Here is a 15,623-nt window from a genome sequence, read left to right on the forward strand (position 1 = left end):
CGGCCAACGAACTCACACGAGCACGATTCTCTCTCTCGGAGGAGACCGGTGCGAGCGCAGGAAGCGGCGGACCGGGACTCTCTCGTCGCTCTCGAGCAGATCGGCGAGAGCCCACCTGTTCTCGTACGTTAGATACCGAGGTAGGGATGCGACTCTTCGGCGCTCTGTCCATCGGAGAGACTTTTCTCGGATCTCTCGTCCTTTTGCCTTTCCTCGCGCTGCCCTACTCCCGACGTCGTCAGATCCTGCGACGTTATTCCGCTACGCTCCAGTTTACCAGTGATTTTTGATAGGATGTCCGGCTAATCCTCGGAAAGTTTTCATTGGCAGAAATCTTCAAAGTTTTCAATTGATTTTATATAATAAATATTTAAGAAATTTTGGGAAATTGTTCTTTAAATATTTATAAACGCTTTATAGACGCTTTTATAGACACTTTATAAACGCTTATTGTTCTTTATATATCTATAGACGCTATTTATGGGGGAATTTTGTGGTTCTTTCTTCATATATTAATGCTGCGTTATTATGTGATAGAAATTGTGTTTGAAAATTCTTGAGCATTTAAGAAAACATAATGTGCTACATAATGAATTAGATTAATTTTTAACATAATTTTTACATTAATTTAAATGAGAATTAACAGAAAAATTTGATTCATCATTTTTTTACTTTTATTGTTTTTTGGTTACGAAAGTTTTTATCAAAACATAACATATCAGTACAAATTAGTATCAACATTTTTATTTTATATTTTAGTTTGACGAGAAGGCGACACGTATCCTTTTGAAAAGTAAACGCGACTTAGAAAGCGTGCACAGGAGATTGAGTTCTTTTTCTTTAAACATGCATCTGCATTCGCCGTTAATTCTTTCTCTCGAAATATGCAAAAGGAAGTCTCTTCTCGAGCAAGATGGACAAGAGAGAAGTCGTCGTCACCACGAGGTGGCACCGCTCTTTCTTCTCTTAGCGGCGTCTTATGTCTCTCCCACCTCTGCTCGATTTTCTCACCTCCTCCTCTCGCCTGATCTCACTATAACTGTAAAGAATGATCTTTGTGCTATTGCGTTGCATCTCTTCTCGCAGGTGCCGCTACGAGTCTCAGTGCGAATTTTGTCAGTTTTTGCAACAATAAATGTTTATGAATAGAAACTCATAATTCGTAGGATTATCATACAATTTCCTGCGAATACTAGTAATTTATAGGATTGAGCAATTCTCAATTTCACATGAAGAAAGCCGATCTTTTCAGTATGGATCGTTCCTTTTTTCCGTTCATTTTATAGTGGCGATAATGGTTACTTTAGTATTGTTCTCTTCTCGTGACTAATTAATCGAACAAGGCTAATAGTCTGAGCATAAAAAAAGAAACTTGAGTAATTACTTTATAATTAATATAAAATATAAATTTATGTAAAAGAATATAAAAATAATTAATATAAAATAATATATACAAATAATTCAAAATTTTTTCAACATAAATTTCATTATTTTAATTGAAATAACATGACAAAATGTAATGATTAATGGAATTTAAGAATAGAACTATCAAAGATGGCTAAATTTGGCATTTGTTAAATTATCTATAAAGTTGAATCTTGGTATATATTGGCTTTTAAGAAATTTGGCATTTTCCGCGATCAGAATGAAACCAGTTCAAGCGGTTTCTGAGCCAACGTTTAAAAAATTCAGTACTTCTCGATATAACCAGTCTCTTATCAAAAATTTTTGCACTATTACTTGAATTTTACTTTGAAAACCAGTTAGAGCGATGTTGTGCAATGTATAAAGTATGTTAGAGCTTTTCTAGTATAATTAAAATTTATTTTTGCAAAATTGAGTAAATCTTGGCAGTAAAATTGATTCGTATAAATATATATGGAAATAAATAGAGATATTTATTTCATCATAAGCGATCAACTTTGCAATAGAAGCATTATATGCGTGCACATTAAAAAACAATAAACTAATTTTGCAAGTAAACTTTGATTAGTTGAACAAATAAATAATAAGCTACGCAATGAATTTTATTTTTGCAAGAAATATAAAAGTTCGTTGTTTAAAATATATATTAATTAACGCTTATTTTTTTATCGTAAACAGGCAACTTTTGACGTAGAAACTATCTTACTGCCACAATGTTGCGAATTGTTTTAATTGCTTTGTCACGATTATCGTGAGATTGTCGTGCTCTGTCGCCTCTATCGATTTATTCTTGATATAACCGCGACTTAAAAAACTGTCTGCAGCTATATCAAGTGCTATAATTATTATAAATTCTTTTTCTGCGCGATGGTCGCTCATAAAAACAACGCGTGATCATATGCAAATTCACTACGCATCATAATTAAACTCGTCGTTTCCGTCATAAAACTCGTTCCAATCACTCACTCATATCATGATCGATTCTTGAAAACGTTTCGTTGGTTCTGTTCGTATTGTAAAAATTTTTGCAAGCGAACGTGATTGGCTTGTCATTATGTGTCATCAGTAAATAACTAATCTTTCTCGCGGTGAAAGTTCGAGAATATAGAGCACAATTATAGCAAATGTCTTGGTTATGGCGAACGTTATTTTCTGCATTGCAGTTGCTGCTATTTGAATGAGTTTAAAAGTTTGAAACTTTATTACTATAATTGAATGTGTATTATCAATTATTAACTGATGCAAATGTAATTCTATGTAAAATGATAGAAAATTGATATTTGCGTATAAATAAAATCTATTTTATATGCGACACGTATCAAGTATATTTTAATATAATGCAACATTATATAAGAAAAACATGAAAAACACAAATAAATCTTATTTATATAATATTGATTGCAACACACATATACATTATTCTTTTTCTTTTAATATTAATAGCGAATTTTTGAATTAAAACGATTTCTTTTGCGTCTTCGACTTTATCGTAGCAAGATAAACGTCTTTGCAATCATGATTGATAGAAACTCGCGTGTAATTACATCAAAGATGCGAGAAGGCGTACTCGTTTGGCGTGAAACTTTCTCGCAGTCAACAAACTTTTCGCGAAAACTGATAAGTAATCATCAAGGTGAAGACGATTAAATAAATTTATAAAGTGCTAAGATAAATTTATAAAATTTTCTGATGGGCATATTTCTATGAAAGTATGCGATGCTGCGAATTTAAATATTTCTGTAATTGCAAGATAATCGATTAAGTTTGACGAAAAACGATACAAATATAACATTATCTTATCATAATAAATATATGAGAATTTTGAAGATTTTTATTAATCTTTGAGAATGAGAATTTTGAAGATTTTTATTAATCTTGTATTGTAATCTATACGAATCTGTGAGATAAAGCATACTATAATATAATTAAAATATTATAAAATATAATTGATGTAACTCATTTGTTATATTTTTATCAAATTATTAATAAAATATAATAATATAAAATTATTAATAAAAGAATATAATAACCTTATAAATATAAGTAGAACGTACTGTATACTATAAAATACTGAAAAATAAGCGTGCATACCTTGATATGATATTAAATATAGCAAACAAGACGAGTTTGTAAATTATAAAATGACGTAAAATAATTAACATGAAGTGTGATACTTTTCAAGTCATACACACCTATTTTGCTTATAAATCTTTCTTAGAGATATAAGAGTGTTTTTAATAAACCACGATAGAAATCACATACCTGATCAGTATGCAATAAACATAATTATTTAAAGGAAAATCTATGCAAAGCATTCATATATTATTTTTGTCTTAAAAAAAGTACTACGTTACATATTTAATATACATACATTATATTTAGATATATTAAAGATACGCAAAGGAGAATATAAATAAGAATAATAATATAATTTTTTTTATTTAAAAAAGAAATGTTGAGAAATATTAGAAACGAATTTTTTAAAGATTTTCGAACTATATCTTGTTTATGATAAGTCTTATACTTCATGCAAATTTAATTTTATAATTGGGGAAATTATTGCTCAATCGTATAAAATTAGATACGTATACAATTTAGAAAAATACATAAAGATATATATAGAATATTTCTATGTTGTCTATATTATCTCAACATTGTGAATTATTGAATTTCGTCTAAATAAATTCTTGAGATTTACTTTTGAACATTAAAACAAAAAAAAGATTTATTTGACATGATGCTGTGGAAAATATCTGACTATATTAGGAGCTAATTTGAATACGAGTCACACGTGTCGATAAGATTATACAACGATTAGTAAATCGATGAACTATGCTGCTGTTGCAAGAGGCTCGTCTAGGCCACGAAAAACTCAACGATAAATCGTAAAGAAATATGGAATTTCTGATTCTTTAATTAACTATCAGAGTCTAAGAGCTATATCTATTAACGTGTAGTTAGTCGTGCCTATGTGGATAGTTGCGCCTGATTGGTCCACGAGCAGATAAACATGTTTTCTGTATAACTTCTCGTCGTCATTGTATCTAAGGACGACCGCATTTATATAAAGCGGAGGAGTGCCGTGGAAATTTTATTTCGTTAACGAAAGCGACGTCGTGCCTCTAGAGGAAAGATTTTCGCTGCATCATGAAGGACGAGCTTAAGGTAATCAGGCTATTATTTCGATATCGATCCTAAGTTTTTATTTTAAATTCAATTTGTAATTTTTATTCTTGTCATGCTAAAATATATTTTATATATGTTGTATCGTTTTTTTATGATGAAGATAGTTAGGAAATCGTCTTTATAAATGTATATATATATTTTGTAAATTCGAGAGTTAAAGCTTTTCGTGATATATTTTTAAAATTTAAAATAGTATTATTCTATTTTAAATAAGTATATAAAAATATACAATTAATTGCAATATAATTTTGATTTGAAACCTATAAAAATTAAAGAAAATTTGATATAATGAGAGCTAATGTAACTAGTTAATCTAATAAGAAAAAATAATAGTATTTTCGAAGTGAACATAGAAAAGTGATATGTATTTTTTCAGTATCTTACGGGTTTCGGATGCGAATTATTCAGCGAGGATACGCGTTGTCCTGGGGCGCTGCCTGTTGGGCAGAATAATCCGCAGAAATGTCCATATAATCTTTACGCCGAACAATTATCGGGAACAGCATTCACCGGTGAGTAAAATCGCGTTTCATTCGGAATCCTTTCGATATTTTTGGAGCAATGTGTCTTAAAGAATATTTTGTATTTTGTGTAAGTATATACAAATTTGAGACTTTTCATATATTTATAATATAAACATAAAGTCCGAAATTAAAATTTAAAAAATTAATGTGTTTTAGAATTAAGTTAGAAAATCATTAACTGAGATTAAAAAAAAAGTGTAATTTTATAAAATTTAAGTAATGAAAAATTTTTGAATCGTAATTAAGGAAGATTCCCTTCACGAATCTTTACGTAATACTCTTATCAGACTTTGAGTGAAGCATTAAAACATTACAAGTCACTATTTTAAGATATTACAATTCTGAATTAATTGTTTAAATTATTTTTCACATAAATTTTATATTAATAATTTTTCATATATTTTCATCTATAATAATTTAATATTTTATTACGCAATATCATTTTCGAAAATGCTATTATTTTTACTTCTTAGTTCCACGAAATCAAAATAAAAGGTCGTGGCTCTATCGGATAAAACCATCTGTCGTTCATAAACCGTTCAAGGTCTTTAATCGAGCTTACGATAACGAATCTTACGACTGGAACAAGACATATCCAAATCCCAATCAGGTATCGAATCTAAGAATATTATAATGATTTAATTAAATATTTAATCTAAATTCAGTTTTCTCTCTCAAGTTTGAGATTAAATTTTTCAAATTAAAAAAAGATGAAATAGATCTATTTGTTGCACTGAAATCTTCAAGTGAAGTATTGAAAAATAAAAAATTATTTCTCCGAAATTAACCATTCGCGTTTCCAGCTAAGATGGAAGACTTTTGACGTCCCTAGTCGACAAGATCCTGAAGTCGATTTTATCAAAGGTCTTCATACTCTGTGTGGTGCTGGCGATCCCAGAATGCGTCAGGGTGTCGCGATACATATGTATTTGTGCAATGCTTCTATGAAAGATAGAGCTTTCTATAACGCCGATGGTGATTTTCTCATCGGTAGGTAGTAGTAGGAAGGCGACATTATACTTTTCTTAAAAAAACATACATATGTTAAAACGAAATCCTGATTGCAGTACCGCAATTGGGCGCTCTGCAGATCACCACCGAATTCGGAAAGATGCGATGCGAACCGAACGAGATATGCGTTATTCAGCAGGGAATGCGATTTTCTGTCACTGTTTTCGGTCCATCCAGAGGTTACATTCTCGAGGTCTTTGACAATCACTTTCAGCTGCCGGACTTGGGACCGATAGGTAATCATAGATTCGAACGATCACGCATAGAAATTTCAGAGTTATCTATATTTTATCTATATTATCTATATTATCTATATTTTTAGAATCTTTAGAAAATGGAACCTATTTTATCCATATTATCTATCTTTATTTATATTATCTATGTTATCTATATTTTTAGAAATTTTAGAAAACGGATCCAATTTATGATTTTTAATGTCAGATTTTAAACTCTTTATATTAAATTTTCAAGACCGAACTTTGTGAAAAGTATAATTCTACATCGCATTGTTGAAGAATTAAATTTTTTCAATTGAAAATGGATGAATTAACTTGATTAATTAATATTTCTTGAACGACCAATTTAATAAGCTAATTTGTAGGAGCGAACGGTCTGGCGAGTCCGAGAGACTTTCAGACACCGGTAGCTTGGTACGAGGATCTCGAGACTGATTACGAGATCGTATGCAAATATCAGGGAAAGCTGTTTGTAGCCGATCAAGATCACAGTCCCTTCGATGTGGTCGCATGGCATGGCAATTACGTACCTTATAAATATGATCTCGATAAATTTATGGTCATCAATTCAGTCTCCTTTGACCACTGCGTGAGTAGATTTTCAAAATCATAGATCCAAGAAAGTTCTGAGATCTGAAAGGAAATTTCTACACGTGTAAAATTTCTCATATATGTCAGCTAAAGTTTCTATGTAATAGTACAGGAAGAGGATTAATAATTGAATATTATCTTCACTGATGCGCTAAATTTCTTCTCTCTCTTTCTCTTCCTTAATTCTTTTTAATATATAGATTAAATTTCAAATTTTTGCATGTATTTAATATAATATAATATATATATATAGTAAACATTTCTGTCTCAAAATAATTTGAATAATTTATTTAATTCCACAGGATCCGTCTATTTTTACTGTGCTGACTTGTCCTACTAACAAGCCTGGAACCGCCGCGGCCGACTTTGTGATCTTTCCACCCCGATGGTCCGTGCAGGAGCATACTTTCCGACCCCCTTATTATCATCGTAAGTAGAAAGTAATATATTCCTTTTGCGCCCATATACATGATTTTAGCTAAAAGAAATAAGGACAATGCCCGGTACGCGTTATTAATTTCTTTTTATATCAAATTAATATATAAAAGAAATCACAGGATACGCCAGTGAAATCTGATAAGATTACTGAAACATTATTCGTGAGCCATAAATGTCATAGTTTCTATATCCATTTAAACTTTCATTTAATGAAAAATGCAAGTTTGATAAATAATGGTTTTGAATGAATATAAGACATCAAAAGATGACTTTAGATGTTTAAAACGTCTGTTTTAAATTCTTTTTTGATTTATCTTTTCTGAATTTTTGTTACTTGATAATTATTTGTAATTACATGATGTTTGAATTACGGATTCTCATTGATCTATATAACATGTTTACTGTGAATATGATATATTGAAATTATAAGATCTGCTCTAATATCACGAGTCAAGTATATACGACAGGAGTTCGAGCAAGTATTCCGCCGAACTCGACTCGGTGGCGTCTTTGTTCCGGAAGAGCGCTTCTGAAAATTGTGCAATTGAGTTAGCACAGAGAAAACTCGAAATTTTTTCCGATCGCACAATGTCTCTTTCTTCGATAGGTCGTTTCACCGATTTTCTATCACAATCCGATCGATTACAAGACGGAATGGGCCACTTTCGTTTAATGTCGCAGTCGTCCTTGTCGTCATTATTGCTGTTGTGTTTCACTGTACTTATTATTGCGCTCTTGTTGAGAAAGTTGCGTGCAAAGAGAAAGAGGCATAGGTATAATGCTTATCGACGAGAAGGCATCCTTACGGGTTAAGTAATTGAAAACTACAAGAAGCGATCATTATCAAAACCCCGAGAGCGTCCGTTCCATTGTATAGAAATTACACGCGAAATTATAGGATTCGATTAGGATAATTGTAATGAACTAAACGCGTGATGATATTTTCTGATTGTAAAATTAATTGATTATATCGAGAATCTTATTAAAATCCGACAAAAAATTCTTTACTTGTTACGAGAGGAGAAAGTAATTAATTTTATCATCGAATATCGAATGTGTAAATATATTTCATTATTAAAACAATTTTGCATATTTATGCATATTTAATCAATAAATAATTGTATCAGTAGAAAATTATTATGAAAATTATTATGAAAATTATTATGAAAAGATGACTGCAATTATATCTTTTTATGAAATATTAATATTTTGTCAAATAATTATTTATCAGTATAAATAATTTAATACAATGTATATTTTTATAGAAAAAGATTTTATAAATTTAATTATTCTAGGGAAAAGAAAAAACAGGAAGAGAGCAATTATTTTAAGAAAGCAAGTAAAAAATAAGAAAATAATAATGAAAAAATTAGTATTAGAGTTTTTCATTTGTATAACATTAAAATCTCCCACATAATTGCGGAAAAGTCGTTTTATAGATTCAAATAAATAGATTTTATAGAATAAAATTAATTCGTGAAATATTTCAATGACATTTTAAACTAGTAATACAATTATTTGCTTGCTTTTTTAAAATAATTGTATTTCTTTCTTTTATCTTAAAATAGTGAAATTTATGAAAGTTAGTTAGTTTTTTATGGAGTGTATATATCACATATATTGAAAGACATAAGATTTTTATTTCATTAATATGAAGCTATGCAATATGAAACATATGATACGTATCTCAAAATACTAGCGAGTGTCAGTAAGAGTAGCTGTTCGCTGCTTTCTCCGAGATTTGATAACCAGTATAGCGGCGTATTTTCAATGCGGACCATTCTCCACATTAATGAATAAGTCGGCAGCGCGTGGAGAACGATAATATGCAAAATGCGCGGAATTTCCATTACAGATCCCGGTGCATCTCATTGTGTGATCGCGAATCGTCATGACGCGCAATATGCGCTCGTTTCGCATGCTGGTTTTTCAATGATACGAATCAATGACGAAACTCAACGGTGATTCATTATTTAAATGATGATTTTAATTTATTTGACAGCTATTAACAGGCATGTCGGATCTCGAAAATATCCATTATAATATCATTAAGGAAATTAAGTCATTATTTAAAAATTATTTAAAAAATTTAATTAATGTTTGGATTCAATTCCATACATAAATTTCGGACATATTTTGCGGATTAATTTACATAATTAGGCGATTGATTCAATAATAGCTTCTTTTGAAATGTCATTATGTCAGTTGTAATAATTTATGTTTAACAAAATTTATGTTTAGAAGAAATAACATGTTTGTTTTTCTTATTATACTTTGTTTCTTTGTCTTATTTTAGATACAGTAATTTATATTGATATATTACATTTGTTATTTATATTATCAAACAGTAGTGAAAGTTAATAATATATTATAAATTTATTATCTCTTTTTCACAGCTTATATAAATTATTAAGAAAAATATACTTTGAAAACTTTGCTGTTTAATTTTTAGGAAATTGCATGAGCGAATTTATGGGACTTATAAAAGGTCGTTATGAAGCGAAGGAGAACGGTTTCTCTGCTGGTGGTGCATCATTACACTCTGTCATGACTCCACACGGTCCTGATAAGCAATGCTTCGAGGCCGCGACCAAAAACGAACTGAAACCGGAACGCATCGGCGACGGTATGCAAGCATTTATGTTCGAGACCTCGTACAGCATGGCCGTGACGGAATGGGCCAGTAAATTCTGCAACAAGCTGGACGATGCCTACTATGAATGCTGGCAGGATCTACGGAAGAACTTCGAGCCTATCGCCGTCGATAGTTTAAATGCACGCAATTATTAATGAATTTGCATCTTAACGCGATCGACCATTATCAATAAGATAAATCTTTGATATTTTTCATTTTGTTTGTTTTATTGTTAGACTTTTTAAGAGCATGTGTTTTTAGATGATCGTATGTTTACTTTCTTTTTTGATTTGTTTTGATGAGATAGAAAGCTTTTCTCTTTCAAACAGAGCATATTTTCCCTTTCACTAATGACTGCATGATATAAAGAGTTTTTTAAATATCTTTTACAGTTGTATATATATATATATATATATATATATATATATATATGTATGTATGTATATATATATATTGTTGTGCGTCCTGTTACCATCTTTTTCTCCTCCAAGAAATCTTTTCATAGCGTGTCGCGTCCGAAACATATCGTGCAAAAATATAAAATTATCTGGTGCGTGCAGTTGCAAATTGATTATAAATTCGCTACATCGACAATATCGCGTCCGCATGAAGAATGTGTTACTGAGTGCAAAGAACTTTTAATCGCATTTACCGTCTACCAAGACACGACGCAATGCGATTTGACGAAAGTATGTTAGATAAGGAGGCGGTGTGTATATGGTGTCTCGAAACTTTCATAATAACATAAACGTAAACTTATTCATAATAATAAATATATTTTCAATTAAAAGAACCAGCGTAATTAAATTTAAATGGAAAGTGCTTTAATTAAAAAGTAAAAGAATCTTTTTTTGAAGAAAAAAGAAAAACACATATAATCTTAATTAAATTATTCTCGACATTTTAATGTTGCAAATAAAATAAGGTTAATAAGCCAATTTTTAATTATGATTAACCAACGAATTCGTTGAAAAACTGAAATATTTTGTGTAATAGTATATAAAAATAGTAATGTACTCATTTTTAACATTGCATTATATATTATAATTATAAGCAATTCTTGTTTCTAGTAAAGCAGTTTGTAATAAATCATCTTATCTATAATCTGACGTTTATGAAATCAACCAACTATAAAGATAAATATGAATTATACTATTTTTTATTTTATGTTCCAACGCGCATGATAATTTTGTGATTTAAATAATCCTTTTTTTAAACACGTATCAAATTTTATCCTTCTTTTTAATATATATCTCGTTTTCTGTAGAATTTAGAAAATAAAAGTTATAAAAATAATGCTGTTAGTTCCTCTTACTCTAATTATATCTTATGTTTAATTTTTCTAATAGTTTGAAAGTTATCAATATTGTTTTAATGCTTGCTTTTTATCTTATCAAAATCTAAGAAAATTTATCTTCTTCCTTTTATCGATCATATTTTTAGATTTATATTTTACAAAGCACGTATTATATTTGTTATAATTTAAAGCATCGAAGAAAAGATGATATAATGCCATATTTTTCTCTCTTGGTTTTTTCTTACTTATATAATAGTTCGTATAGTAATTTTTTGTTTATTGATTTTTATTCATTGATTGATTCAAAGATTTGATCATTGAATCATTGATACTTTGTAGAGATCGTTTTTGTCGACTCCAAGCGATGTAAGCAGTACCTATCATTTCCAGCAGAGTCTTCATTGTGCCGATACGCAGTTAGTCTCGTCTGATAGAAATATTTGCTGTTTCGCATTGTGCACGCATATTTTACGTTGTTTAAATCTACGACGAAGCATGTAAATCGGAGTATACGAGATGACATCGTGAAAATCGGAGTCGTTGTCAAGCTTCAAAGCGTTTGATATGTTGAGGTCGATGACACGTGTTGTCTATCAAGTGTTGTGTATTGTCAAATAACGGGTAACCTAAAAATGCGTGTAACAATCCTTAGCTTCTTCTTCGTGATAGTTCTGTGTTTTTTGACTGAACGTGCCTTAGCTTCATATTGTTATCCAGATTACTGTCAAAATCTAGTAAGTATTATATTCTATTTGTCACACGTACAGCACAATAAAACACACCCATATACATACAGATGTAATATGTACATCGATTTCAAATGATCAGTAACATCACATGGCATATATACATAGGGTGTCTCAAAAAATTGCACACTTTTCTTTATATATTGATTTGTTAATGAAATATTAATCTTAAAATGAAAGTTAGATCGTGAATACAATCTTTTTTTTATCATTTTATAACATAAATTAATCTTGTTATGTAACTTCTGTTTTCAAAGTAATATTCTCAAAACAACATGTAAATTATGCAAACGTGATGTGATTGGCTTACGCATGATGACTACTCCTATAAATATGCTTAGTATAGATCTAAATTGCTCATTTATATATATATAATTGTACAGAGATAATGAACAAATATTATTTTTGCATTATATGTAACTGATATAAGATTTAAAATAAAAATTTATCTTTTTATTCAATCAGTATAACAATCTTTTACCTTGAATTGATTACTTATCAGTATTATACATACATAGACAAATATTACGAGAAGTAAAGGGTCATATGATATAAATAAAAAATTACAAAAGATTTAGAAACCCGACGTAAGATTAATTACGGAATTGAAATTATTTAATCAAATTATTCTTACATCTAAAAAAATAAAATAAGAGAATATTACAAAAAAGACAAACGTTTCATGTCGGTCTTAACGTTTCGGTCTTATCCAGATCTTTTTCAATGTCATACAAATCAAAATGACGAAATAAATATAATTGAAGCAATATCATTTTCAATGTTATTTTCTTCTTTTGTTCGATTCCATTATCATTTTGATTTGTATGACATTGAAGAGGTTTAGAGACCGAAACGTTGTGTTTGTCTTTTTGTAATATTCTTTTATTTTATTTTCTGGAGCTAAGAATAATTTTATTAAATAATTTCAATTTATGTACTTAATCCTACGTCGAGTTTTTAAGTTTTTTGTAATTTTTGAAATATTTTATACCTGTAATAATTTTTTTTATTTTTTTAGACTCACCTGGTACCAACACCAGGTTTCCGATGTGTATTAACGCGGGTAGAACATGGGAAAGGTAAAGAATATAATAAAGAATATAAATTAACGAAGATTCTCTCTTTTATGAATGAAATTACGCATTATTGCATGACTTTTTAGATTGCGCAAAGTTAAAGTTTGACGAAGCCGATAAGAAATCATCTAAACAAGATAACGCAATCTTTGCATTATATGCATACATGAAAAACTTTGAAGTTGAACAAAAAAAAGCGACAGCATTTAATATATCGATCTCAGATATTAATTTTCATAGTAAGGAAATATCACTATCAAAATATTTAATATTCAATTTAAAGACAAATATTTAATTAAATATCTTCCACTGCAGCATCCCCACTTTTACACTAAAAATTTATTTTTAAAATAGGGTTAATTATACGGTATCAAAATATCGCCAACGAGAATGAGAATGCGTGTAGATACGTTGAATTGTACGGAAACGCTACTCATCCTGCACCAAAAGAACTATACGTGTCGTGTCCATTTTCCGATGCTACGTATGAAGGATCCCCGTATCGCTTGGAGTATCTTATGATCGGCGAAAATTTCGTGTACAGTAAAAAATATATTTTCTATGTGCCGCAACACAAATTTATCGGTAAGTCCTTTCTTCCATGATTCTTCATCTTTGTTGTTTATAAATTGTATCTGTACGAATTTTTCAGAGGATGGCGTCCCAGTCGAAAACTTCACGCCTTTTATGTACATAGATTTATCGGATTTATCGAATCTAGCGGTGTACGTACAATCACTTCCATTGACGTACAATGTGACGAAATATAAAGTATGGTTAATTAATAACGGTACGAAATCGGTCAGCACTGCAATTATATCCAAGAACAAAAATAATGGACTCATACGGTATAATTTCTCGGCGCCGGATGGCGTGTATTACGTCAAAGTCGCGGCGTTACATCCAAAGTGTGATAAATATGGATGCGCGAATAGTACATCGCCGTATATATGCATAAGTAAAGATAATTTAGCGAAGCAATTTTTTATCTCGTAACATTAACGACTTGCTTAATATCGTTTTAAATTGCATTTCTTAGAACACGAGTCCGATCGATTGCTGATTATGATAATCAGTCTAATATGGATACCACCAGTCTTATTGTACGCGTTGTATCATGCGTTTAAACTTTATAGGAAGAAAGGTAAGAATTTAATTTTTTCTTGATATTTTTTTCAATAAATTATTCTTATCTTTTTATACGGATCTATTAATTAGTTTTAAAGAGAATAGCAATAAGACCAAATTGTTTGCTGGTCTACTCCCCGACACACCCGGCACACGTGAATGTAATGGCGGAATTGACAAAATATTTGAAATGTTGTAATATCAACGTCATGATAGATATGTTTGACATCCCAGAAACTACCAGCAAAGTAAGTAATGAATTAATAAATCGGTATGTCTACAATTTTAATTATTGCAAAATAAATTTGTGATAATAAATTTGTAATAAGAGTTTGTGATGACACAAATATAATAATAAAATTAATTAATTAATTAATACAGGAAAATATAATATCTTATAACGTTGTTGCAGGATCCGGGACTCTGGTGCAATATCGCGTTTCAGGCTGCGAATGTTGTGTTAATCGTGACATCCCCGCCGATGTCATCTGTGAAATCTGATACAACGATCATTTATCGAAACGTGGATAATCATTTGTTACGTCTGCTGAAAGAGAACTATCCGCAGAGAAACAAGAGATATTATGCGGTATACCTGCCATACTGTAAGTCAGATCATATACCAGAAGAAGCGCGACTCTTTAAGAAGTTCCATTTACCTGAGAATCTGACGAAGCTTGTGAAAACGATCCATGGTATCAGTTGCTTGCGATTTCTGACGGCATCGGATACAAAATTATTGGAAAGCATTAGATGCGCCACGATAAAGATTTTTGAAAACGAAGCTAGTAGTACACCGATGAAAAACACCGATGAAACTGGTAAGTCGCAATCAAAAGTAGATTCTTTTTTTTACTATTTTAACAATGTTCTTGTTGTCATCTTGTACATTTTTTTTATTTTTATATTGAAGTATATATATATATATATATATATATATATATATATATATACTTCTAAACACTACTAAAAATTAACACTACTAAAATAATTTTTGTATATTTTTTTTTATTCGTTTCACTCGATAAAGTTGTCATCATTGTTATTATCACTGACATTATGTCAACACTTTTAGTAATCAGTCAATTTGAATTTTTTAGATGGTTTGTTGTCATCAATCATTAAGAATGAAAAAGTACAAGACATTAAAATCGATCGGTCCAATGAGGTTTATAAGCTTGATATACCGAATGACGATGTCATACCTCAATCTTTTACGACAAATATTGATGAATTGAATTTACTTGGCGAGGTTAGTGAAGAAAAGAACCTTGACTTTAATTTTACGAAGAATGACTGTGAATTTCACATCGACAAATTGAACTTGTGA

General features: G+C 30.1%; 2 protein-coding genes across 2 annotated transcripts; both read left to right on the forward strand.

Annotated features, from left to right (window-relative positions):
• Positions 1-4,462: 4,462 nt before the first annotated feature.
• Positions 4,463-10,708, forward strand: LOC105250054 (homogentisate 1,2-dioxygenase). Its single transcript, XM_011255927.2, has 8 exons — positions 4,463-4,590; positions 4,988-5,123; positions 5,609-5,745; positions 5,939-6,125; positions 6,203-6,382; positions 6,748-6,971; positions 7,276-7,402; positions 9,864-10,708. The coding sequence occupies exons 1-8, from the start codon at positions 4,573-4,575 to the stop codon at positions 10,199-10,201; spliced, it is 1,347 nt and encodes a 448-aa protein (XP_011254229.1). The 5' UTR covers positions 4,463-4,572; the 3' UTR covers positions 10,202-10,708.
• A 1,030-nt stretch (positions 10,709-11,738) lies between these two features.
• Positions 11,739-15,623, forward strand: LOC105250053 (hypothetical protein). The gene is made up of 9 exons (XM_011255926.2): positions 11,739-12,077; positions 13,108-13,168; positions 13,252-13,404; positions 13,520-13,750; positions 13,818-14,123; positions 14,205-14,309; positions 14,384-14,541; positions 14,706-15,114; positions 15,394-15,623. The coding sequence occupies exons 1-9, from the start codon at positions 11,976-11,978 to the stop codon at positions 15,621-15,623; spliced, it is 1,755 nt and encodes a 584-aa protein (XP_011254228.1). The 5' UTR covers positions 11,739-11,975.

Source organism: Camponotus floridanus, unplaced genomic scaffold (genome assembly GCF_003227725.1).
Source record: "Camponotus floridanus strain SB8 unplaced genomic scaffold, Cflo_v7.5 scaffold98, whole genome shotgun sequence".
NCBI lineage: Eukaryota > Metazoa > Arthropoda > Insecta > Hymenoptera > Formicidae > Camponotus > Camponotus floridanus.

What these genes read in the sequence shown, in the direction of transcription:
- LOC105250054 (XM_011255927.2), top strand. An exon ending in GCCGGACTTGGGACCGATAG is followed by an intron (nt 6,383 to 6,747) that starts GTAATCATAGAT and finishes GCTAATTTGTAG; the next exon opens with GAGCGAACGGTCTGGCGAGT. An exon ending in CAGTCTCCTTTGACCACTGC is followed by an intron (nt 6,972 to 7,275) that starts GTGAGTAGATTT and finishes TTAATTCCACAG; the next exon opens with GATCCGTCTATTTTTACTGT.
- LOC105250053 (XM_011255926.2), top strand. Translation starts at nt 11,976, where the DNA reads ATGCGTGTAACAATCCTTAGCTTCTTCTTCGTGATAGTTCTGTGTTTT. An exon ending in GCGGGTAGAACATGGGAAAG is followed by an intron (nt 13,169 to 13,251) that starts GTAAAGAATATA and finishes ATGACTTTTTAG; the next exon opens with ATTGCGCAAAGTTAAAGTTT. An exon ending in ATCGCCGTATATATGCATAA is followed by an intron (nt 14,124 to 14,204) that starts GTAAAGATAATT and finishes TGCATTTCTTAG; the next exon opens with AACACGAGTCCGATCGATTG.